Raw genomic sequence first — 26,188 nt, forward strand, 5'->3', positions numbered from 1 at the left:
CATACTTAACAGCGGATCCGGCGTTCCAGCTCCCGCATGACGCTTCCCCGCTCACCGCCGCCGCGTCATGTGGCACGCCCACCGCGTCACATGACGCGGCCGGCCGCGTCATACGACGCGGCGGCGGTAGGCGGGAAGCGTTTTCACGCTATCTTCCACTATGCTACAGCGGGAGATAGCGTGAACGGACGGCTTCCATTGACTGCAATGGAAGCCGTCTGCGCGTACACCCGCGGCAAATAGAGGATGCCGCGGGTGAGGACGGGAGATTTCACGGTGCGGAATTCCGCGCTGTATGCCCTGAGCTGCGGGCAACGCAGCGGATTTTCGCCGCGAATTACGCGGTGGAAATCCGTTCGTGGGAAGGAGGCCGAAGTGCAGTGTGTGCATATTTTGTATTTCAGCAAGACTTCAGTAGCTGTGAGCGACTCCAGCAACCTTATTGGTTGTTAGGTACACACCCCCTTTCAGCAAGACTTCAGTAGCGATGTGTGGACGGTGCGGCTGCTGGATCCTGCTGCTCCTGGGCTCCGGCCTCACCCATGCTCTCAGCGGGGGGATGCTGTACCCCAGGGAGACCCCCACCCGGGAGCTGAAGGAGCTCAATGGTGTCTGGAGTTTCCGGGCTGATAAGTCCCCGCAGAGGGACGAGGGCTTCCAGATGCAGTGGTACAAGCGGCCGCTGAGGGAGGTGAGTGCCGACGAGTACGCGGGATACCCCCGGTCCATGCCGGTGACTGTCTTTATGTATAGTGGAGCACCCACCCACTGATGCCAGCTTTTATGTATCGCACCCTCTAACCACCCCCTGGGTCCAGCTCTCATTGGCAGCAGAGCACCCTCTGCCAGTGACAGCTATTGTGTGCAGCTGAGCCCCCCTCTAGGTCACCGCTGCTAGTGCTTGTATGCAGCACTGGTGCCAGCTCTTCTGTATGGGCAGAGCATCACCCCTCCACCGTGGCCCACTCTTGTGTTAAGTAGAGCCCCCCCTTCCACTGGTGCCCACTCTCTGTACTGGCTCTGGTCTTCATGGCAGGCTGCACCCAGGTCAGTTCTTGTGTGGCAAAGCACTACTATTTCCTCATCTTTGCCATCCCTGGTGTGCCAGAGGACTTTCATTTTCTCACCTCTGCCATTTTTGTGGGTTGCAGGACCCATCCGCCCGGCCATCACTCATATGTGGGGAAACATACCCAGGTTACACGTTCTTCCCTGTGATTGACCACATTCCATCTTTGCCACCTTTTTGTGTGTGGCAAAACATCCTATCTGCTCCTCCACTTTGGCATCTGCTGAGTTAGGAAGCCCTCCCTTTATCTCCTTTACCATCTCTCCTGTCACAGGGAACCTCAGCTTTGCCAGCTGTTGGTGCCAGGGCTTATTCCTTTCGTCTACCTCTTGTGTGTGACAGCCTCCTGGTCTTGACGTGTGGCAAACCAGCTTCCCTTAACAGCTCTTGTACTTGGCACAGCACCACCTGTGCCCACTCTCGGCTAGAGGAGGGGTGCGGGCAGCCGTGGAAGCAGATATGAATGGATATATCTCATTTAGCTATGTGCTTCCCCAGTGCCTGGTACATATTATACAGTAATGCTAACAACCTCTGTCATGTGTTTGCCCACACAGAGCGGCCCGGTTCTAGATATGCCAGTCCCTGCCAGCTACAATGATGTCACACAGGACATTGGTTTGAGAGATTTCGTTGGATGGGTCTGGTATGAGAAAGAAGTCTGGTTACCCAGTCGCTGGTTGGAAGACGTGCCCTCTTACAGAATTGTACTCCGGGTTGGCAGTGCCCACTACTTCTCCATAGTGGTGAGTACATAATTAACCAGTTTAAAGCTGATGGCTTTCCCTGTCAATGACCAGGCAGTTGGTCTTCCTTTTAGTACGTGTGGTTGAATCATTCTCATGATTCTTAAGGATTTATCCTAATGCCAATTTTATATTAGTGGTTTTTAGCCGATTACATATGTATAGTTTTAGGCTGTCGTGCTGCAGGGCTACCGTTGTGGTTTTGGCTTAGGCCCATTGTCCACGGGCGGGTTTGATTTGCGGAATCAGCTGCGGGACACCTGATCTGGAGATCAACCCGCCCATAGGGAAACATGGGCGTCTACAAATAAAATACAGTATGCACATTTGGTTTGCAGGCCTCTTGGTGTGGAAAAAACTGCAGCATGCTTCGTTTAGTGCGGATCCCGCACGGACAGCTTCCATTGAAGAATCCGATCCGCCCGTGGACAGTGGCATTTTTAAAACCTTGTTTTTACCTTTTGATTTGTACATAATTTATATTACACATTGCACTCCTTAAAGTCATGAGACCATAAGGCCCCATGCCCACGGCCGCATCGGACTCCGCCAGCAGAATATCGCAGCGGAATCTGACACAGCACGCCCCAAAGACCCCATACTTACCTCTCCGTATCTGCTGCGAGAGTCCCGTCCTGAGAGGCGGCACGCATAAATGTCACAGAATGGGGAACCCCCTCAGGATCCTCCTCCATCTGCTCTGTAATGGGACATGCTACGCTGTAAGAGCATCCCCCATTTTGGTGAACTTTTTGCCATTCTTGTCTTACAGGATGGCCATTCATCTGACATGCTTTGCACCACATTGCGGCAGCCTTCACACTGGCGAGATTCGTGCATTGCGAGGCGCAGCGATATGAAACCCATTAGTGCTGATTTCCCTGCATGGCACCACAATGCGATGCAGGAAACAAACCGCAGCATCTTTTTGCGATCTTGCCCATTGTTCTTATCCTAAAATGGAAGTAAATCCTATTGTCCGCTGAGCAGTACATTACAGAGAGAATACACTGGAGCGGGCACGCTGATGAATGGCAGAACTAGGGGACCTTTCATTATGTCCCTCTTTTGTTGGGGGTGCTTTGGGCTTCTTTGGTCTCTAAGTATTAATGTGCCTTGTTTGCAGTGGGTTAATGGTGCCCAAGTGACGCAGCATGAAGGAGGGCATCTGCCGTTTGAAGCCAACATAACCAGTGTACTACAAGGTGGTTTAGGAGCTCCGTGTCGCATCACCATTGCTGTAAATAATACGCTCACCCTAAACAGCCTACCTCCAGGATACATCGAATTCATGGATGACCCCACGCGGTGAGTACCCCAACTATACAACAGCCTATACTGTTCAGAAGTATCAATGTGCCTATAGAGGAAATCTATTATGTACTATGAGTCTTGTCACAGATATTCCCGTCAGTCATGGCTAAGATGAGAATAGCTGTCCAAATGTCACGGCCGGCGGTGGCTGAGATGATGCAAACAGCTGAACGGGCTGTTCTACGCATTTTCTTTCACTTGCGTAAAAGTGAATGGAAGTTCTGGAACAGTATAGCGCACTGCGCCCCGCGGTTTCCGTAGCTCCCATTCTCTGCTATGGGAGTTACAAAGACACGGTAGAACAATCAGTTTGGCTGCTTCTGCAATCCCAGCCACCGGCTGTCACGGAGGGGAGCCGGGCAGTCGGAGAACTCCCTTTCTAGTACTGTAGATGCAGCCGCTCCTTTGGAACACGCACCCATCACACATTTTAGGTAGCTCTCACACAGCCTGCTTTTAACCGTGAGTACTGCGCCGTTTCAGACAACAGTGCCTCGTGGTACAGTGCCTCCATTGGCTTCACAGACCTGCGATCGAACATTGTTGCGCACTTTATGCTCTACTTTAGCGCTTGTTAACACGCCTCATCACTCATCCTAATGATGGGGTGCGTTAAAAACGCTGTCAAACGCTGCACCGTGCAATCAAAAATGTCACTCCAAATTGCGGTGAAATGCCACAATTTCAAGCACGACTTTTTGTGAAGGCCTGTGTGAGAGCAGCCGAAGGACAGAGGCTACACAAATGGATATTCTTAAAGATATCATTCTACATGAGGAAAACTTGTTCATGTGTTCATATCGGATCTTTACATTTCACCAGATCTGTACTTTATTTGGGTGATACAAATGGTAAGAAAAATAATCCCTTCTTAATACCGTAAAACTAACAAAAGGGGTTTCTGCGCTAAATAAAAGTGATAGTACCCTCATCACTTCGGGGGTGCAGGGCTTTTCCCGACGCGGCAGAGGATCGCAGAGCTTGCCCCATTGAAAACAATAGAGCTGCAATGCAAGAGCACGCAGCCAGATAGAACATACTGCGATTGGTTTCTCACATCACATTACGGCGCTGTGCAGGAAATCATCACTCCTGTATGACTCCATTTAAATGAGCGAGATTTGTGCATCTCCATTTAATCGCCCATGTGAATGGCGCGTTACAGACAATACTGCTGTATACTGCTGCCTGCATGTCATATGGAATACAAGGTGTCACGTAGAGCTGTAATTACTGCTGGCTTGGCACACAACAACTCTGCTGTTGAACCTTGCCCTGGCCCCTGTGTAGTGGGGCCCGGAGGCATGTAATGTCCTGTACTACAGGGAGGGGAGCGCAGATAACCAAGGTTCACAATACAGGAGGTCACACAATCGGGAGATAAACCCCAGGAGCAAGGGAGACTGACAGAGCGCAGCGAATAAGACGCAGATAGTACATTAGTATAGTTCTGTTTGCATCACATTTATGGTCTCCCTTTAACATATATGCCATGCATGTGCATTAACCCCTTCCCGCTCCATGACGTATAGGTACGTCATGGAGCGGCAGGGTATGTATGAAGAGAGGTTGCGGGGCAATCTCTCTTCATACAGCGCGGGCGTCAGCTATTTATTACAGCTGACGCCCGCGGGTAATAGCCACTATCGGCCGTTCGGCCGACGTAGGTCCTGTCTATTACAGGGAACCTGATCTGAAAGGGGTAACTCCCTTGGAACAAGTGACATCTAAGGTTTGGTTATTTAGGAGCAGGAACTTCAAATAATGAACGACACACAATTGCATTTCATCAGTTGGTGAGAGGGGTAAGAGACTCGTCGGGCATGAGCGGAGCATGGTCTGTGCTACTTGTTGGTCTACGTTGTGTGTGTTATTTGGGCTGGGCTCACATGACCGCGTGTGCCAGCGTGCTGTGTATTGCCAATCCCCATGCATTACCTTGGCATCTATGTGCACGTAATGCATGCCAAGACAGAAAATGCTGAGATTTTTTTTTTTCCCCAAGTAATACACGCATGGAAATAAACGCAGGTGTGAGTGACCCGATACACATCAGTGGGCTATTGGCATTGCGTGTTGTGTGCTGGAAAATTGAGAGCGGCCTTAGGAGTAGATACCAGACGGGGTCACGGTTTTCAAGGAGAGTTCTCCATGCTACCATAGTTCGGTCCAGGATGGAACAAGTCCTGGTTATGTTACCCTTCCATTTTTTCCATCCCAGCTATTTTGAGTTCTTTAAATCTGGAGGCAGAGAGGTGCAGAGGTCCATGAGATCAAGGCTTCTGTTGATGAAAATGTCATTTTATTCACTAAAGCTGCTTTCACATCTGCGGTGGGGATTCAGTTTTCTTGCTGTCGCGGAGCAGGAAAGGGGAATCCCCCGGCCGAACGGGTCCATTTCATGATGGAACCCAGCAATGTTGAACGAACCCCATTGACTGTAAGGGTGTCTGTTCGGTTTCCGCTCAGCTGCCCCGTATTTTACTAGAAGGAAAAGTGCTCCAAGCAGTTATCTCTTCCTGTATTTGGTGTCGAATCTGCGAGGGAACCATCGAACGAGGTTCTAACACAGATGTGAAGGCCAGCTAATAGTAAAGCTAGGCATAGTTGCATAGATTATCTTCACCTTCAGTTGATGATACATGCTGTAATAGATCAGTAGGTATAATAGATATTTTATTGATGTGGTCATTGTAGATCTAAAGTGTCAAAGGCACAACTTACTGTTTTTGTTTTTATTTTTAATATAGATATCCCAAAGGATATTTTGTTCAAAATATAGAGTTTGATTTCTTTAATTATGCCGGTATCCATCGCCCTGTGGTTCTTTATACAACACCCCCAGTGTACATTGATGATATCACCGTAATTACTGATATAAGTGGAAACACAGGTGAGTAACAATAATCTTTATATAACATGAACATATTCCCTGCTCACAAGAGCTTACAATCTATGAGGAAATAGAGGGCGACACAAGAAGTAAAAGTGCTTGTTCTGTACAACCGTCCAGCCATCTGCTATAGAACATCGGGAAGTATCCATAAAGCTGCATGAGCGAGTAGGTGTGTGGCCACATATATGAAGGGCATTAGGGTGCAGCAGATGGTGGTACATGAAGGATCTGGAATAATGTGATGAGGAAGAAGTTACTTCTTATAAATTATCTCCTCATCACAGCCAAGATTAAAATCAGCGTAACGGCTCTGCATAGATGGCATAGGATCCACCATTTATGACAGGGAACGGCCCACCTCGTCTTCCCTGCACACATCACATAACATGCTCACAAAGTCTCGCCATAGTCAGTCAGAAGCTGATACCTGACTGAGGTTTCCTATGTCTATTTGACTGCTGGAAAGCAAATCTCTGAATTGCTGTGCATATGGGGACACAAGGTGTATAGAGGGGAATGGTGTATACCTGGAGTAGAATAGGATGTGTAGGGGAGGTATTGGTAGTATATGTATATATGTGGCATCTATTGGGGCACAGGGGTAAAGATGTATCTTATTTATGGCATGGTTGTGTCGGGTGCGATGTATGACATGGATACAATGGCTTGTTCCTCACACACATTGTATCTTCTGTTGTAAAGCTTGACTCTTGGCACTGCTAGTTGCGGCTTGTCTCTTTGTCACTGTCCCCTTCCAGACCAGATGCTTTGTGCTGCCCCTGTACCCTTTTCCTGGCTTAGCTTCCGCTTGCAGTTCTAGTCCCTGACCCGTCGTGTAGGCTGGAGACATTTTAACTTTATACAACCGCAATTCCAAAAAAAGTTTGGACCCTGTGTAAAATGTGAATAAAAATGTCAAGAAAAAAGAATGCAATGATTTTGACATCTCATACGGCCCTCACCCAAATTTTGTGTCGTGTTGCTGACATCAATTTCTAAATAAGTTTTTATTTTATTTTTTTTTTTTTTTTTAAATGAAATGGAAAATGTTTCACTTCCTCCTTCTGATATGTCTTCTATTGTGAATAAAATATGGTCAGAGGAGAGCTCCAAATTATTGCATGCCTTTATTTTTTCTCTTTCCGTTTTATTTACATTTTACATGGCATCCTCATTTTTTTTGAATTGGGTTTGGAGGCCAAAAGTATTTAAAACATAATGGGTGCTACAAAATGCAGGTTAGGTGTCATGGGTTACAAAATAAAAAGCAATGAGCTGGTTAAAGTGGAACATTAGCAGATCATAGATAGTTCAAAAAGCCATTAATGGGGGTTTCCAGGGAGAATACTATTGATGATATATCCTTAGGATAGGTCATCAATAGTTGATTGGCTGGGGTCTGTCACTCGACCGCAACCGATCAGCTGAACGGGCACATGATGTTGGCGCCGCATATACACAGCGGTCGGAGCGGAAGCAGCGGAAGCGTCCGAGCCGACCTCTGTGTAGTGGCCGGCGCTTGTAACTGCAGGCACGGCTCTCATTAAAATCAACCCAAGCTGTACCTGCAGTTACAATCCCCGGCCACTACACAGAGGTCGGCGAAGAGACTTCTGCTGCTTCTGCTCGACTGCTGTGTATTTGTGGTGCTGCCAGCAGGGACACAATCAGCTAATCGGTTGGGGTCCCTCGCGAAGGACCCCAGCCGATCAACTATTTATGACCTATCCAGAGGATAGGTCATCATTAGTATTCTCGCTGGAAAACACCTTTGTGTAGCGAGCAATGAGGAACTCTAGTGGTTCAATATTATGCATCTGCAAATTGCATTTCAATTTGGGCCTTCCGGGCTTCCATAGTTTCAATATTATTTCAGTATTACAATTGAGACAATAACATCTCTGGATGGAGATCCTCTAATGTTCTGTTTAACAGTTTTTTTAGGCAAATAATGCTTTTTATTTTGTAACCTGACATGTGACCTTTGACCTTCCAGCCTGCATTTTTAAGTGCCAGTTATCTTTTAAGCACTCTTTGACCTAGGAGTATATATTCATCAGTTACCTGACCCAGAAGGATCAAGCCCTGAACTCAAACACTTAGTATTTACCCAGGTTCACAATCTGCAATAAAATCTATTATAATTGCCTGAGAAAAGACCTACAAGAAGTGCCAGAAGTCCACATTGTCCAAATACGTGGAGTATCCTCCCCGCAGGGAGAAACCCACCTCTGCAGCCTCCCAGACCAGCCGCTAGTAAGCCTGCGGGGTGTTGGTTTTCACAAGCATTAGAGAGGAGTGGAATTATTAGCTACTTCTGTAGACTTGGCTGGACAATCCTACACATGAAGGGCCTCCTAGTTTATAATTTCTACAGGTTTGAGATTCCCTTTGCAGACGTTCAGACTGTATTGTTTGTGTGGACTTCCTCCATTCACAGAGCCTCTAGCCAACAATTTGGTGTTTTCTCTCCTTTCTGACAGGATTGGTATTCTATGAAGTCTCTGTGGTTGGTTCAGAGTACTACTCCGTAGCGATTACCTTGCGTTGTCAGTCTGGTCACGAGGTTGCCACTGCTGTGGGGGCTGTAGGACAGCTGAAAGTGGCAAATGCAAATCTTTGGTGGCCATATTTAATGAATGAAAACCCTGGGTATCTCTATTCCTTGGAGGTAAGGCAGAGCACAACAGTTGTATTAACATGCAGCAATTTCTTGCTTGTATTCACTTTAAGGATAGACCGTGCTACCCAAGAGAAGGGGAATGTCTCAAGATAGATGTAGCTGTACATCAGTTTAGCCAGTGCATTCCCACAAATGGATGCCCAGTTACATTCAGTGGATGGGACAGCAGCGGGTGCCAGTTGTAATAAACAGCTGACATCCTGCAGCAATGGCCAGGATCAGAGAGAACTCTTTTTTTGGTTATTTAACCCTTTTGGATTCCACAGTTAGTAGTAACCACAGCATCTAGGCAATTAGACAGAAAGAAGGCTCTCTCTCCGTCACCCAACGACATAATGGGGTGACGGAAGGATAAACTTTTTTGAAACGCGTATATAAAAAAGTAAATCCATAAAAGTGGTTTTATTTTGTAAAGGTATAACAGCAAAAAATCTATATATACATTTGGAATCCTACCAAGCCATATAAAAAGATAACCTCCTATTTGTATGGTACCTGGTGAACAGTAAAAAGCTTAGAGTGCAATGCTCTTTTTATTCTATTCCACCAAAATAATTTAGTAAGTTCTCAGAAGTTACCTGCCCTAAATGCCAAGATAGGCTCCATCCTGAAGGTTAAATGCTCTTATATTCTTGGCAAATACAGATTTGTTTCTTCCCTCTAAATTAAAATCACAGAGGTGAGAGAAAAAATGTACAAAGACATAACTCCCAGAAAAAGGAGCCAAAAATGAATTATCTGATAAACTGCAGGGCAGTTCCAACCACCATAGACCCTTGTGATATGAGCGAGCTAACTGTTCAGTGTAGACGAACTGTTTCCTCTCTCTGAACTAAATAGATACTTAACAGGTAAAGTAATTCAGGTGCATGAAAATCCCTTTCAGGTATGTGGCTGTTCCACCCAAGTGTGTTCTAGTAAGAGGATGTCCTATTTCTTTCTATGTACACTGATCAACATAATCAATGCTTATTTTAAAGAAGTTGTTAATGTCTTTCAGGTGAAGATTAGGGCGGATACAGACAGCGGTATAAGTGAGGATGTTTACATGTTACCCGTTGGGATAAGAACAGTCCATGTATCAGGTCAACAGTTCCTCATCAATGGGAAACCCTTCTACTTCCATGGAGTGAACAAACACGAAGACTATGATGTAAGTATGAGGAGTCGGGGATTGTCATCAGTAGGCCTTGCTTTTTCATATATAGTTATATATGAACATCTTAAGGTTTTAAAAAAAAATACAATAGTTACAAGGGAGAATTCAATTCCATGAAAATGCAGCTAGTTTTGTACAATGGATACCGGCTGTGAAGGGTTTGTCTAAAATTTGCTTGAAGCCAATGTGAATTTCATGTTCATCACAATTAGTAATGTTATGTGTGTAAAAGCTACAGATATATTGTACTAAAAACCCTGAGATGGAGACTGTTTGTATATTCACTAATATCAATCCTTGCTTTTATCAGATTAGAGGAAAAGGTCTGGACTGGTCTACAATCATCAAGGATTTTAACCTGTTGAAGTGGCTGGGTGCAAACTCATTCCGTACTAGCCATTATCCATATGCTGAAGAGATCATGGACCTGTGCGATAAATATGGTATTGTGGTCATCGATGAATGTCCAGGAGTTGGCATAAGACATCCGTAAGGAAACTGTCTAGGAATTGTTTTATCTGCTGTTTGTCTGCATGACCGTCTCTGGAGATTTCCTCCTTCCACGTTGTTAGTCATGCAGATATTGAGAGGGCCGGAGCTGGAAGAGGTCTCTTGTAGTTCAGTAATTCGGCATACTCCAGCCTTGGGATGCCAATGACGTGGCGCTTCTTGACTGGACGCTGTTAACTTGGAGTGCATCCTCCAAGGTTGTGATCATATTGAACATCTTAGTTCCATCAAGGGATCTTGTAGATTAATTTTCAACACTATACATTTACATTTTACATATTTGGATACTGGAAATATATTTATAAATAGACTTTTTTGAGATTAGTGATTTGGTTCTTAATATGTGTGACACATGGAAGCATTAAGTATTATTTCCACCTGGAATGTGCACATATTTATTGCACCAAGGTACCATCACATAAGCAATATTGCACATAATGATATGTAGTAGCTCCAGAATTAGTGTGAAAGAAGAGCAATGTTTGGTACAGTGTTAGCCAGTAAAAATAAATGTTAATGCTCTCGGTAATAGAGATAAAATAATCTTGTAGATATGACTCATCTTACTGGGTAACAGAAGTAAAAGACGATAACAGCGCAAGCTTTCAAGACCACTTATGTCATGCCTGATGACGAGACCCTGTTGTCCCTGAAAACTTGCACTGATGACATAATTTCTTCTTGTTGGTCATTAAAAGGTGTCCAATCTATAAGATTCTTTTATTTCTCTTACTGAGAGCATTAACATTCAGATATTGTGTGAGTGCACAGAAAGCTTTTAAATGCAGAATGACCACAAGTTGTTAGTAGCTCTCCTGTATAATGTCACATGTCCACTAGATCTGTTTGCATAAAACTGCCCACTCAATCCATTTTTGCCCCAAATGTGTCTTATATTATGAATATATGGACTTATCTTCTAGTATATTCACACGGCCGCCGGTGTAGAACGCTGGGTGTATTATGCAGCGTTTTACCGCTGTGTGAGACGGTGGTGAGCCTTCTATCGTGGCGTAGGGCAGTGATTGTGCCCTGTGAATTACGGCGTTCCTCACCTGCTGTCATGCAGTGAGACTAGTTGTTTTCTTTCTAATTCTCCACTCTGTCTCTTAGCGGCGTTGTGTATTGAACGCAATCAATGTATTTGAATTGCTGTGATGTACCGTGTATTATACATTCGCAATACGCAATTCAAATACGTTGGTGTGAATGAGCCCTTATACAATTAATATAAACGTATACGGGTGGAACAGGGAAATGGAATCTGTTATATACAGTATATTTGAATAGACTTTTCCTGTAAGTGGCTTCTTGGTTTCCTTTTGTGTGTCTTTCCTGATAGAGAGAGTTTTGGAAACAAGTCTCTGCAACATCATTTAGTCGTCATGGAGGAACTGGTGCGAAGAGATAAAAACCGACCTTCAGTGGTCATGTGGTCAGTTGCCAATGAACCGGCCTCTCAGTTTCCACCTGCCGGATATTATTTCAAGTAAGTGGGTAATGGTTACTACTAGAGATGAGCGAACGTACTCGGTAAGGGCGATTTCGCAATCGAGCACCGCGATTTTCGAGTACTTCACTACTCGGGTGAAAAGTACTCGGGGGCGCTGTGGGTGAGCGGGGGGTTGCAGAGGGGAGTGGGGGGTAGCAGCGGGGAACAGGGGGGAGCCCTCTCTCTCTCCCTCTCCCCCCCCTCCCCCCACTCCCCGCTGCAACACCCCACTCACCCACAGCGCCCCCGAGTACTTTTCACCCGAGTAGTGAAGTACTCGAAAATTGCGGTGCTCGATTGCGAAATCGCCCTTACCGAGTACATTCGCTCATCTCTAGTTACTACCAATTAAAGGATACACCTTTGAGGTGACCAAATCTACTATTCACTGCAATTATTAACCCCCATAACACAAATATATTTATTAGATATGCACTAAAAACTCCTGATGTAATACCACACTGAATATATAACATGCTATGCTGCAAACAATAACAGAGCATGTTCCAGAAAAACATACTATTTGTAGATGTTCACCTCCAGCTTATCTCCAATTATGGGTAATTATTTGTAGGACTCATAGTATCAGTCTCTTCCTGCTATCGCCCTGTTTAACCCCTACCTAACTGCGGGCGCTTGTCCTGAGAAGTTGGCCCCTGCTTCGTGATCACTCTCCACTGTAGCACTCCTGTTATGCCAGTGATGTCCTCTTACAGCATCCGGACACTCCCCCCCCCCCCTCCCCCCCAGGATATTTAAGAGTTCATCCCAGGACAAACTTAATGTCCTTTTATACGGGACGAGTGTCGGACAAACAATGCTCGACGCCTCGTCCCAGTGATGCTCACTCCTGTGCTGTTACACAGGAGCGCGTTTCGCTGGCATCGCTCACAGCGCTGCTGGATCAGGTTGTGCGCATTCTCCACCTTCTGCCTCCATTCACTGTGAGGCTGGGTTCACATGGGGTGGAAATTTCCTGCGGCAAATCCGCCTGCGGCCGCTAATCCCGGGTTTGTCCAGCCATGTGGACAAGATTTGTCAAAAATCTCATTCACACGGGGCGTGAATCCGTCGTGGCAAATCCATCAGAAGCCGGTTCCTTCCCAGGACGCATGGTGTCTATTTTTTTTTTTTTCTGCTGCGGCCGCGCTCATCTATGGGAGTTCCATGGATTTTGAAGCTGCGCTTTCCTGGCGGAAATCTCAGTTTTTCGCTGCGGCAAAACCACGAGATTTTCCCCGGGAATACATCCCGTGTGAACCCCAGCCTAAGCAGATGGTCGTTCGAAAGTGCAGAACTGCTGTTTACACTGAATGGCTCATCATTCAATTATCTGCATGCAGGAAAGCATCACATTTCTGATATATCGCACGTTACCAGCATATGCTAAGCAGGAGAAGAAGAATCCTATTGATAATTTTTGCCATGGACAAATCTTGCCTTATTCCACTAGCCGTGCTCCTCATATAGCAAACATACTATCAAATTAACCCCTTAGTGACGGCCCAATAGTGTTTTTACTCTATCTCCGCTATTATACTAGCGCCGTTATCTCCCTCCATACAGTGCAGGCGTCAGCTATTTATTACAGCTGACACACGCCGGCAATAGCTGCAATTGGCTGCACGTCCGATCACAGCTATTAACCCTTTAAATGCTGCTGTATTTAAACCCTTCGAACAATGTTCGGGGGTCCCGTACGCTGTGAGATCGGGGCAGCCGTGCAGGTGTCATGGCAGCCAGGGGTCTTCTGAAAGGCCCCAGGGCTGCCTTAGCAGACTGCCTATTAAGCATTCCCGTGGGGTAGCTTGATAGACTGCCTGTCAAAAAGCAGTATGATGTAATGCTATAGCATTATGTCATACTGCAGGAGCAATCAGAGCATCACTGGTTGTGGTCCCCCCTGGGGAGTGAAAGAAAGTGTAAACAAAACCTAATAAAGTTTTACTAATTATTAAGGAAAAATAAGTAATAAAAGTAAAAAAAAAAAAAACCTTTTGCAATAAAAGAATCTAAATAATAGAGCAAAAATATGTATTTGGGATCGCTGCGTCCGTAAAAGTCCGATATAGCAAAGTAATACATTATTTACCCCGCACGGTGAACGTGGTCTGAACAAAAAAAATAAAAATGAAGAACGCCAGAAATGCGCTTTTTGGTCACCCTGTCTCCAAGGAAAAAATGTAATAAAAAGCGATCAAAAAGTCGTTTGTATACAAAAATGGTACCAACAGAAACGTCAGGACATACCGCACTAAATGAGCCCTCACACAACTAGGTCGCCAAAAAAATTTAAAGTTATTGTGCGCAGAAAATGGAGACAGAAAATAATTTTAAAAAATTAAATATCTTTAAAAAAAATACAAGTAGTACAGCAAAAAGAAAACTATACAAGTTTGGTATCATAGTAATCGTACTGACCCATAGAATAAAATTATCATGTCACTTATGTTGCAGTTTGTGCGCCATAGAAACAAAACACACCGAAAGATGGCGGAATGTCATTTATTTCAATTCCTCCCCACTTAGAATTTTTTAAGGGCGAAGGAAAAAACCAAAATGGAAAAAGGCAAAAAAAACTCAGTCTCTAAGGGATTAAATAAAACAACCAGAAGGTGATGTTTTATTAAAGCTTTTCACATGTTTTTATTTATCCCAGTTGCCTTCCCTAGATAATCGCCATGACTGAAGCTATAAACATTAACATCACCGTTATGTTCTGGTCACATATGTCAAGTAGTTGAGGTTTCCCTTTTTGCAATGCATCAAAGTCCTATTCACTTTGCTGCGTCTGTGATGTGCTGCGGATTTTCTGTCCACAAATTCAGGTGGAAAATCCTCAGCCCATGTGCAACACGTGAACATACCGTACACTGAGCCGATATCGCCACGTTGTTTGCTAACTAGGTTTTCTTCCTCCAGGACGGTCATCGCTCACACGAAACAACTGGACAGCACTAGGCCCGTAACTTATGTCAGCAATGCCAACTATGAGCGAGACCAAGGGGTAAGTTGTTTCTTCACATTTACCCCATGACATTACACAGTACTGAGGAAATTAGAAAAAAAAGTGAATTCTAACAATTAAGTTGAATTTCCAACTGTGGGTAGTCTGTGCTTAGCAGTCTTCTGAAAAGACTTTGCTTATTTGGTCACTCCTATTAACACAGCCTGTGGGAAAAGCATGTTCATGTCTATAGTGGTGGCAGATGGATTACACATGTCCACATTTCTTTAATTTTCTAACATACTGTAAAGGTATTCTTACTCCGGCTTCAGTCACTTGATGGATACCATTAAAGTATATTGTTTTTTGTCCATTGTGGGTAGTAAATGCCTAAAATCTATCTACTAGATAGAAAATCAGTTCTAATCATTCCAGTCATACAAACACACATGTGATCTCCCAGTAAAATTGCACATCGTCAGTCCAGCTGTAAAACATATTTTAATACACGTTTTTTTGAGTAGAGGATGCACAGAGGTTTAGATAGCCGGAAATAGGAAAAAAATACTTCATACGAATTAAAACTTCCCAAGTGATTAGGGAGGGAAGGGGTTAACATCCAGAATTAACCATAAAATAAGCTGATGCTCAGGATGCAACATAAAATAAGCTGGAAAGACCAACAAATGAAACATTTCCTGAGCATCATCTTTATGTGGATTGTATACAAACTCCTCCTACAGCTTTGTATTAGGAAGGTAACCTCCCAAGAGATATCACAGGGCCGTATGAGGACGGGGGTGGGGGAAGGACACAAAATGACATCTAGTCAGCCATGTAGAAGAAATCAATGGTGTTAAATTAGAGAGAATAACCAGGTTGTAGCATAAGACGGTATCAGGACATCTACAACAGTGTACAACCTTTAAGCTCTTTTCACGTTATGTTTTACTGTCCGGCACTGCTTCGGTTCCAGGTTTTCTGTGCAGCAGGCTGCACGGGGACGAAATACATGATGAAACCCGGACTGAAGCAACTTGTGCAATATGTGAGGAGGAGACCGCTTAGGTCTCCCTATCAGTCTAGAAAAGTGCTGTCCTCAGCTCTGCCTAATCATTAAAGGGGTTCTGTTAGGAAAAAATATTCGATACTCGCCTATTCCTTCCCCGTCAGTCTTCTTACCAGATTTTCTCCTCGCTGATCTTCCCCTGGCTCCAGCAGTCCCCGGGTCACCTCACTTCCAGCCGGCCGGATCCTCTTCTTCCTGTCACGAAGCGTACATTGCCGCCATTCTCCTTCCTGCAGGACAATGTACGCAGTCACTAATGACGTAGCGTCCACTGCCTATCAGGGAATGCCAAATCCTCGGCTGCCTGCTTTAGCGCGCAGGGTCTCCATAAAGTAGGCTGCTAAGGATTCGGTATTCCCTGCTAGGCAGTAAGCACTGCGTCACTAGTGACTGCGTACATTGTCCTGCAGGAAGCAGAATGCTGGTAATGTAAGCTTCGTCACAGGAAGAAGAGGATCCGGCTGGAGGTGATGCGAGCCGGGGGACTGCAGGAGCCAGGAGAAGATCGGTGAGATGAAGATCTGATAAGAAGACTGCCTGGGGAGGAATAGACAACTACAGATTTTATTTATTTTTTTAAAATGACGGAACCCCTTTAAGGCAGCAATCAGGGAGTTCTGGTGCGCAGGAATCAGGGAGGTCTGGTGCTACCTGCCCCTTTTGATTTATTGGCTAGAAGATACAGGGACTTTTTATCAAGATTTTCTTTTACTTTCTAAAAATTGTGTTTTAAATAATTACATTTTATCCTAATGCGGAGATGCTACAAGAATACCTGAATGTGATGCTTACCACAGCTACCTGCTGACTGACCACAGCTCAAATGACATGTGTGTGTGTTGTGTATTTCTCTATATTCCCAGGCCCCATATGTGGATGTGATCTGTATTAACAGCTACTTCTCCTGGTACCATGACCCCGGCCACCTGGAAGTAATTCAGCTCCAGCTAAATAACCAGTTTGACGGCTGGTATGACAAATACCAGAAACCAATCATACAAAGTGAATATGGGGCAGATACTATCCCAGGTTTCCATAATGTAAGTAGATTGGGGATGTTTTTATGCTAAATAATTGTGGATATTTCTCTGCATTGGCTTCTCTATGCATCACTGTAACATACATACTGATATTAGACATGCTATATGTCAGACTATAAGGCCCACCTGACAAAGATGCATCCACGGTCAGAGGTAGAAGACAAGAGACTATTTTACACTGTGTATACTAATACTATTGCCACATCCTTTGAGGAACAGAGTGACAAGTGGGCGGTGGGGCGGCACATGGGACATTTGTGAAGGGGACCTCTTTGGTCAGACAGGTGCAGGAGATCAGCTGCAGGCAGTATTAGGCGGCTCAGTTGGAGCTCTGGATTGGTCTGTGTGTTGGAGGACACATCCGCAGACATTCAGTCACAAAGGTAAAATCTAGGCAAAAGTTTTGTCCAAAGCTCCCATACACTTTGAATACATATTTACTGATCTATGTATGCCTGTTTTATGATGGCATTGAGGAGGTGATGGCTGAGCAATATTTTATCCGCCTATGGTATGCATAGCTCTTATAGTATCTCTAGGGGTTAGTGCTGGGCTTAGCACCGTACCCCAGGTATGTCCTAACAGCTACTTGTCCATTTTACATGCCCAGGCAGTAATGCATTAGAATACATGGGTAAACGCAAAAGTTCCTTAGTTTGAGAAAAATAAAATATTCAGTGAAATGTAATAAAATAATTGTCATTAAAATAAACAAGAGAAACATGATTTTAATAAAACACTTTTTAAATTAATGGCTCATTTATCTCAGGTCACAGCTGTTGTGGACGGGTGTTGGCTGTCAAGGATGGCTTGGGGGTTGGAGCAGCAGCTTCCATTCAGATACTGGTGTAGCCCAGCAGTGACAGCCGGCTCGGCCTGGAAAAGGTCTTTTAATGCTCTGTTAGATCAGGATGACACTGATAATACAGCAAGATACTGTATGGTGCCAGAGTTCTCTCTTTGTAAATAAAATAAACTTGTACACCATATGTCCCCTGTGTGTCCACTTATGTAGCACATTTAATAAAACAAATATATAAAGAAACCGACTTTTGACCCAACAGACACTGCCAACTACCGACCCATCGCCATCCTCCCCTTCATCTCCAAACTACTTGAATGCCTGGTCTATTCCTGCCCAATAATAAATTCTGTAACTGTGTATAACTATAATGAAAACAAAGATCTGGTACCGTGTTAGCCAGTAGAGCAAAATGTGATTGTTCTCATCCATATCTGTGCCTTGTCATAAGTATGTATGTTATAAGTGTGTATAAATATGCATGCCTCTTCAGATCCAATCCATTTAAGCCGGAAGAAGTACCCTGCGTTGGTACGAAAGCTCGCTATTATTACATCATGTATTTTTGTTAGCCATTAAAAGGTATCATATCTACAAGATTACGTCGTTTCTCTTGCTGAGAACAATCACATTTTGTGTATAACTAGACATTTAAAAACGCTAAAGTGTTTTATCCAGCAGCCACTTTGAAGTGCGAAGTCTGCATCTGACTGGATGCCTTGGGCTTTACTTAGTGTTTTATATGTGACTACATTGTCTTTGGATTTCAGGATCCTCCCCTAATGTTCACAGAGGAATATCAAGCAATAGTACTAAAACACTATCACTCCGTATTGGATGAAAAGAGGAAGAAATATGTCATTGGAGAACTTATTTGGAACTTTGCAGACTTCATGACAGCACAGAGTAAGTGTGTCTACAGCAATAAAGCAGCACCGTGTAAGTGGATGGGTGTGAGCCTTCAGACTTTGGCCAGATGTCCTCACGATAAAGCAAAAATCGCCAGATCATATGCATAATCTTCCCTCCTGCTCCTTGGATGAATGAAGCTTCAATCTCTTCTTCACTTAATGTGTTTGCTGCAAATTTGTCTTACGTGGACACAAGGTGTCTGAGAGCCTGCATCCATCCATTTACACAATCTCCATCTCTGCTGGAGCACTACTGTTATTTATTTTATTATGTTTTTCTGTTAGAATGTAACTAATTGCTGATGAATCATTTATTGATCCATTTGTTACCATAGGGATTTTTCCTGATCACCTACCCCAATAGCATTTTCCCTCACCTCCATCTCATCTTGACGCCACCGAAAGCTAGGGGTCCCGATAGGGCCAAGGATGGCAGATCCTGGTAGCAGTGTGCCTACAGTTCTCATTTCTCTGCAGCTTAACGCTGATGCTAAAATGTCTGCTTAGCCTTACATTATGAGCTGTAAATGCTGCCATGTTAGCGGTGTAACATGCCAGCATTAACATGTAATAATGTAAGGCTAAAAATAAAAGTTACCGTCACCCTAACCGCTCACAGGTGCTGTCCTTACCACTGCTGGTCCGCTGCCTGCACTCTCAGCTCGGTGTCTGCTGCTCCCCCACTCACTGCTGCCGGCCTCAGTGGTTGCGCTCCGCCGCAGGGACTGTGACATTCTTTGCGGCCACTCCGTCGGTGAAAGCTGCAGCCATGAGAGTTTCTGGTCTGACACTGAGAAAGGTGCCTCAGGTGGGGGTGGAATGCAACCGGTGTGTGCTCCTCCACTCTGGGGGCGACGCGTAGCACTTGCTTTCCCCCCGATCGTGTCGCCTCTCTGCAGCCACCTCTATGTCAAAGTGACATCGGGTGGGGTTACTTCTGAAGCGCCACTGGACACATCGCTTCTCCACTCTTTTGCCGCTGTGCTAGTACAGTCTGCTGGATAGCGCCTTGTGCCCCTCTGGGCAGGCAGTGCATTTGCACCACAGGCCGATGGAAGTATTTTCCCATAACCTCTTCGGCAGCCTGCTGTGCAGCCAATCAGGTTCAGAGGGCGTCATTCCCTGTCAATCTTGACTCCACTAGAAGTTCCACAGCCCACCCTGGACTGCTTTTTGCCAGAACCTCCTCCTAATCACACTAAAACTACCCCGAAACCCAACCATTGGCCCACGCGCACCCCCTGTTTCCTTCAAATGCGCCCTTTGGAGCTCCCAATTCACATACAACAAACTCCAAACTATCCACGACCTCTTCATTACCAAGCATCTCAACCTGCTCGCCTCCCACACTGCATTGTGCTTTGACGACCTGCAGTTCTCCCACCCCCAGATTGGACAACTGGCGCGGTAGTCCTCCTCTCTCCAAATTACACCTACTAGGTCATCCCCTCAGCTCCTTCCCTCACCTTCTTATCTTTTGAAGTCTATACTCTATGATTCTTCCATCCGCTGTTCCTGTGTGTCACAGTCATCTATCTGTTCCTGGACTATTTTGCCACCTGTCTCCCCCATTTTCTATCCTGCAAACTCCCAACCCTTATCATCTGTGACTTCAACATCCCTAATAATGACCTTATATCCCTATCTGTCCCCAGCTTTTAATGCTCAACTCCTCCCTCAGCCTATCACAACTCACAGAGATGGCAACACTCTTAACCTAATATTCCTCCGCCTCTGTGCTGCCTCCCACTTCATTAACGACCCCCTCCCACTCTCTGACCACAACTTTCTCTCCTCTATTAGGCACCCTAGCATCTCCCTAGACCCTCTCACCTATCGCACCTCTAGGAACCTCCAGACCGTTCACACCCAGCAGTTTTCCTGTCACCCATCTCTCTCCTCTCATGCCCCAACCTGGCTGTCAAACACTACTCCACCACCCTCAGACACGCCCTGAAAGTAGCGGCACCCACCTCCCGGGTGATCTGAGCTGTCCACTGCAGACCACGACAACCTTGGTTCACCCCTCAAACGCACTTCATCCGGCAATGCTCTAAGTATTCTAAACGTCTGTGGCGCAAATCCAAACAGCCCACAGACCTCACCCACTTTAAATTTATCCTTAAAACCTCGCCCTCCACAATGCCAAACAAGTTCATTTCACCTCCCTTGTCTCCTCACTATCCCACAACCCCAAACGACTCTTTGACACTGTCCACTCCCTCCTCAGCCCCAAAGAACAGGCCCCCATGAAGGATCTCTGTGCTGTAGAACTAGCCGCCCACTTCAAAGTAAAAATCGAAAACCTCCGCAAAGAAATCTCCAAACATTACATGGCTTTTCCCTGTCCAGATCTCTTGAGCACTGTGTCCATCACTCACCCACTATCTATACTAGAACCAACAACAGAGCAAGAAGTCTCCAGACTGCTCGCCCCACCTCGCCACCATCTTCAATCTCTCCCTGACCTCTAGCATCTTCCCTTTCTCATTCAAACACTCTATCATATCTCCTCTACTAAAGAAACTGACTTTTGACCCAGCAGACACTGACCACTACCGACCCATCTCCAACCTCACCAGCATCTCCAAACTATTTTAATGGCTGGTCTATTCTCGCCTAACACGTTTTCTCTGATAGCTCTCTCCTCGACCTCCTCCAGTCCGGCTTCCATCCCCTATAATCAACCGAAACTGCCCCCATGAAAGTATCAAACGACCTGCTGACGGCCAAATGGAGGGGCGACTAAACCCTACTAATTCTCCTTGACCTCTCTGCTGCGTTTGACCCTGTCGACCATAATCTCATCCTTGCTATGCTTTGCTCCATTGGACTAAAAGACACTGCTCTGTTCTGGTTTTCCTCCTACTACCTCTCTGACCGCTTTTTCAGTGTCTCCTTTGCTGCTTCTATCTCCTCTCCGCTCCCCCTTGCTGTTGGGGGTCCCCCAGTCATTGGTCCTTGGCCTCCTTCTCTTCCCCATCTACACAACCTCAATCGGACAAACCTCCGCAGATTTGGCCTCCAATTTCACTTCTACGCTGACAACACCCAGTTATACACCTCTTCCTGTGACATTTCAGTACCTTTCCTCCAAAACATTATCCACTGTCTACTGTCTAACACCTTGTCCGCCCCTTTTTTCAAACTTAACCTCTCAAAAACTGACCACCTTATATTTCTGCCCTCAACCAGCCGACCTCCCTCCAACATCTCCATATCAGTAACTAGTACAATCATAACCCCCAGACAGCATGCTCCACTCTGTTAACACTCCGACTAAACACCCCTCTAATACTAACCTCTTCGTAGAAGCATACCAAACTTCCTGATCTAGTCCCCCATCCCCAAATATGCCCCCTGCCCCTCCCTATGGCTTTCCCCTTTAGCCTATCTTGTACACTTCTTGCCCCATACCTCCTGTACTACCTCCAACTTGTTTGTGTCCCAAAAAAACTGTATATCACATGTTATCGTTGCTGGCAACACTCTCCTCCTTGCTCCACCTCCTGCCTCTGTACGTTCTGTATCACCCCCAACCCCTTTGTTTCCAAATAATTGAATACCACTTGTCACTTTTGTAATTTTTGTTATTTCTGTATTGTTTGTGTTCCCCATGTGCCTCGAAAGCGCTGCGGAATAAGTTGGCGCTGTACAAATAAAGATGATCTATTATCAGCTAGCATACGGCATAAGACAATATCTTCAACATTGTGTGAACATTCAGTATTGTTTTTCTATTGCAGCCATTAGCAGAGTCGTGGGGAACAAGAAGGGAATCTTCACCCGCCAGAGACAACCCAAGTCATCGGCTTTTCTTCTACGGGACAGATACTGGAATCTGGCCAATAGCCTGGGGTATTTGCATAAACCTACGGTGTGAACATTTTACCCCCCTTTTACAATCGATGTATTAATTCATACAGGAGCCTACCCATGACTTGTTTGAAGACTGCCTAAACACAATGGGGGATATTTGCTATTAAGTACTAATATAAAATCCCCAGTGTGCGGGTATAAAGGTGTCCATACACATTAGATGAAAGTTATTGAAAATTGAAACATTTCAACCAAAATGGTCATTTGTTAGATGAAAAGTAAAAGTGAACAATCTTTTAGCTAACTGATTATGGACCATCTTCGTCTGGAAAGAAGCCCGCCGTGTTTGTTGGAAGAGTTTCATCTACAAAGGAACTTTCTTTGAAAGAACATTGCCAGAAAGATTGTTTGCAGCCCGTAGTCATCGGACATGTAAGGCCAGTATGACCAACTGTAATGGCTTACAGGGACTCACATATGTATGCCTGCAAAATGCACCTTCACCAGGCAATTAACTATTCAACCTGCTTCTGTCTAATGTGTGCGTCCACCGTAAGGCTTAGTTCACATCATTTTTTTTTTTTTTTACACCAACGTATATGCCTAAAACATTTTAAAGAAAGGTGTTTTTTTTACATTTCACTTTGTTAACAGAGGGATACCATGTATGTTTTTCAAAAAAAGAAAACGTATTTTTTTACTTTTTAAAAAAATTTTTTACGTTACCTTATGATCAAGAAAGTTGAAACTGTTTGGTCACATGACACATTGGATTTTCCATATAGGGTACAAAAAAGTATGTTTGCAAGATAAAAGGCTGAACGGGACAGACAAGTGCCGTTTTCAGTCCCACATGCTATGTTAGCATGTATGCAATCATAGACTGTTAGCAAATGTCATCCAAATGCTCCTCTATACTTTAACCCCTTAGTCACCACGCTATCATGTTTTTACGTCCTGCCGTTGCAGGACGTGTATGGAGGGAGATAGCACTGCAGCGGACACCTGCGGGCAACAGCCCTGTTTCACCGTGCGGCCAATCGGGACTGTCAAATCTGACAGCGGCTTTTAAATCCCCCGAAAGGCACCCCTGCAGTGAGATTGGGAGAGCCGTGTGGGTGCCATGACAGGTGGGGTCCTTCTAAAAGACGCCCGGGCTGTCAATGCCTATCAAGCCATCCTCGTGGGGTGGCTTGATTGGCTGCCCGTCAGAATACCGTATGATGTAATGCTATGGCATTAAGCATTGGTAGTTGTGGTCCCCCAGGAGGACTAAAATAAAAAAATTTATTGTTCTAATTTTTATTAAATATGTAAAAAAAAAAAAAAGGAAAGTTAGAAAAAAACCTTTTGCCATATTTATAATTAAAAAAATCTAAATAATAAAACAAACATGGATATTTTGTATCACTGAGTCCGTAAAAGTCCGATTTATGAAAGTAATGCATTATTTACCAAAAAAAATAAATATATTAAAAATGCCAGAAGTGCGCGTTTTCTTGGTCACCCTGTTGGCAAGAAAAAAAAATCTAATAAAAACCAATCAAAAAGTTCTATGTATTCCAAATTGGTACCAAGGGAAACGACAGGAGCTACTGCATAAGTATTTTGATGGAAAAATTAAGTTATTGCGCGCAGAAGATGGAGTACAGCAAAAAAAAATTACAAAAATTAAAAAAAAAAAAAAATATATATATATACACACACAAGTTTGGTATCCTAGTAATAGTACTGACCCATAGAATAAAGTTATGTCATTTTCGTTGCTGTTTGTGCGCCGTAGAAACAAGACGCACTGAAAGATACCATAATTTTGATTTCTTTTCCATCTCTCTCTACTTAGAAGTTTTTAAAAGTTTTTCAGTACATTATATGGTACATTAAATAATATCAATGGAAAAATATAACTTATCCGGCAAAAAACAAGCTCTCATACAGTGACGTCGATGGCTGAATAAAGGCGTTACGATTTTTTTAAAAGGGGGGAGGAAAAACCGAAAATGGGTGAAAAAAGCAAAAAAGTGTGGTCACTAAGGGGTTAAAATAAAAAAGATGCAGATATAAGTGCACATGACTGGATGCACAAAGTACATTATTCATGCATCCGTCTTGTCATAGAAAGCAATATACACTCCAAGGCGCATGTTTGGACACTTTTTTAGTGTATTTTATTTTTATATTTTCTTTTCAATGTAAATACATATATGCCGGGCGTACGATGAAAATATGATGTGAACTGAGCCTTAGATGTACCAGTTTATTACAGGGTCACTCCGGTAAACAAACAAACAAAAACACATTTTTCCATCCCTGCCCCCTCACCTGACTGCCTATCACACTCTGGAGGTCTCCTCTGTGTATTCCAGCCACTTCCTTGCAGTGCAGCCGGCTGTTTGATGCTCATCAGGCACCTTCTTGAGGCTGAGCTTTTTTACTTACAATCAATCCCATGATGCATCAGTACAGCTTTAGCTGAGGGCTATACCATTTTTACCTGCAGGGGGAAATGTATTATTACCTACTATATTCTCTTAAAGAAGCTATAGGCCATGATTGGGGCTCATGTCCACGGCAAGTAAGGATTCTGAGAATACGCCTGCGCCCCGCGGCCATGGACAGTTTTCTTACCTGTCCAGAGCAGGCTGGGTCTCCTGCATCCCGGACGGATCTTTTTTTTTGTCTGTACAGCACTCCATGCATGCGCAGTGCCTTTTTTTTTTTATCTCCTGCTATCCCACGGATCCGCGGCACGTCCACAGTGTCAGCTGCGGTTGTGCCGTGGATCGAACGGCTTCCATTGACTTCAATAGAAGCTGTCTGTGTAGGAATCCTCAGTAAATAAAGCTTGCTGTGATTTTTATCCCGCGTGTGATCCACACACTGGGAAAAAATGACATCCGCATGCTTTTAATTCTTTTCCAGACGCTAGTGCATCCCTTTGGGCGGCTTGATTTGCAGATCTCCTGCAAATCAAATCCACCCGTAGACCTTGGGTCTTATACAGCCAGGAGGATGATATGTGATCTCCTCTACTATAACTGTGTCACAAGAGCTGTGGGATCATCATCAGTAACTGTGACAGGGGTGTCCCTCTTTCAGCAGTTTGTGGCAGATTCATATAAAATAGCATCAAAGACGCTGAATTGAAAATGAATATTTGAAAGTATATAACCCCCAAGCAGATCTGAGTTGGTTAAAAGTGGGATCACGTGACCATCTGAGGAAAAAAAAGGCCAGGAGTTTCAAACACAAAGCAATAACTAACCAATGTAACACTAGGTCACTTATATATACTGGGGGGATAGCTACATCATGAATAAGAGAAAAATCACCGGAGTGGCCCTTTAAAATCTGCACAGCTTTAATAAAATTGGCGCATCTGTGCTCCAGAAAGTCAAATGTGCATCAGCTACGAGTTGGCATTGATGTGTACTATAATTGTCATAGATCTGTAGCATTTGCAGAAATGTGCACCCCCCCCCCCCCCCTGATAGAAATCTGGTGCTGATGTCCACATAAATGTCCCCTCTCTGTTTCTGAACACAGTACAAATTCTTCAAACAAGGACAAAGTAGTGCTGTAATACCTCAAAAAATGCTGCAAGTGCCTTGAATGTACATAATGTAATACTGCACTGTAATTGTGGGCTGTGATATTCTTCAATGAGAACAATAAATGATTGACTTTTTTTATTCAATGTTCTTTCAATAAAAGGAATAATTGCTTTGAAA

At 44.5% G+C, this 26,188-nt stretch overlaps 1 protein-coding gene across 2 annotated transcripts; it reads left to right on the forward strand.

Moving 5' to 3' along the window:
• The first annotated feature begins 476 nt into the window (after positions 1-476).
• On the forward strand, positions 477-26,188 carry GUSB (glucuronidase beta). Of its 2 annotated transcripts, XR_010786403.1 has the most exons (13): positions 477-691; positions 1,627-1,815; positions 2,942-3,123; positions 5,880-6,022; positions 8,509-8,696; positions 9,709-9,861; positions 10,178-10,356; positions 11,720-11,866; positions 14,792-14,876; positions 16,749-16,925; positions 18,498-18,633; positions 22,385-25,230; positions 25,283-26,188. XR_010786403.1 is itself a non-coding variant. In XM_066576327.1 (12 exons), the coding sequence occupies exons 1-12, from the start codon at positions 488-490 to the stop codon at positions 22,519-22,521; spliced, it is 1,920 nt and encodes a 639-aa protein (XP_066432424.1). In that variant the 5' UTR covers positions 477-487; the 3' UTR covers positions 22,522-26,188. The 2 variants fall into 2 exon arrangements, 1 of the variants encoding a protein (XP_066432424.1); XM_066576327.1 differs by having other exon boundaries at positions 22,385-26,188.

This window comes from Eleutherodactylus coqui, chromosome 1 (genome assembly GCF_035609145.1).
Source record: "Eleutherodactylus coqui strain aEleCoq1 chromosome 1, aEleCoq1.hap1, whole genome shotgun sequence".
Taxonomy (NCBI): domain Eukaryota; kingdom Metazoa; phylum Chordata; class Amphibia; order Anura; family Eleutherodactylidae; genus Eleutherodactylus; species Eleutherodactylus coqui.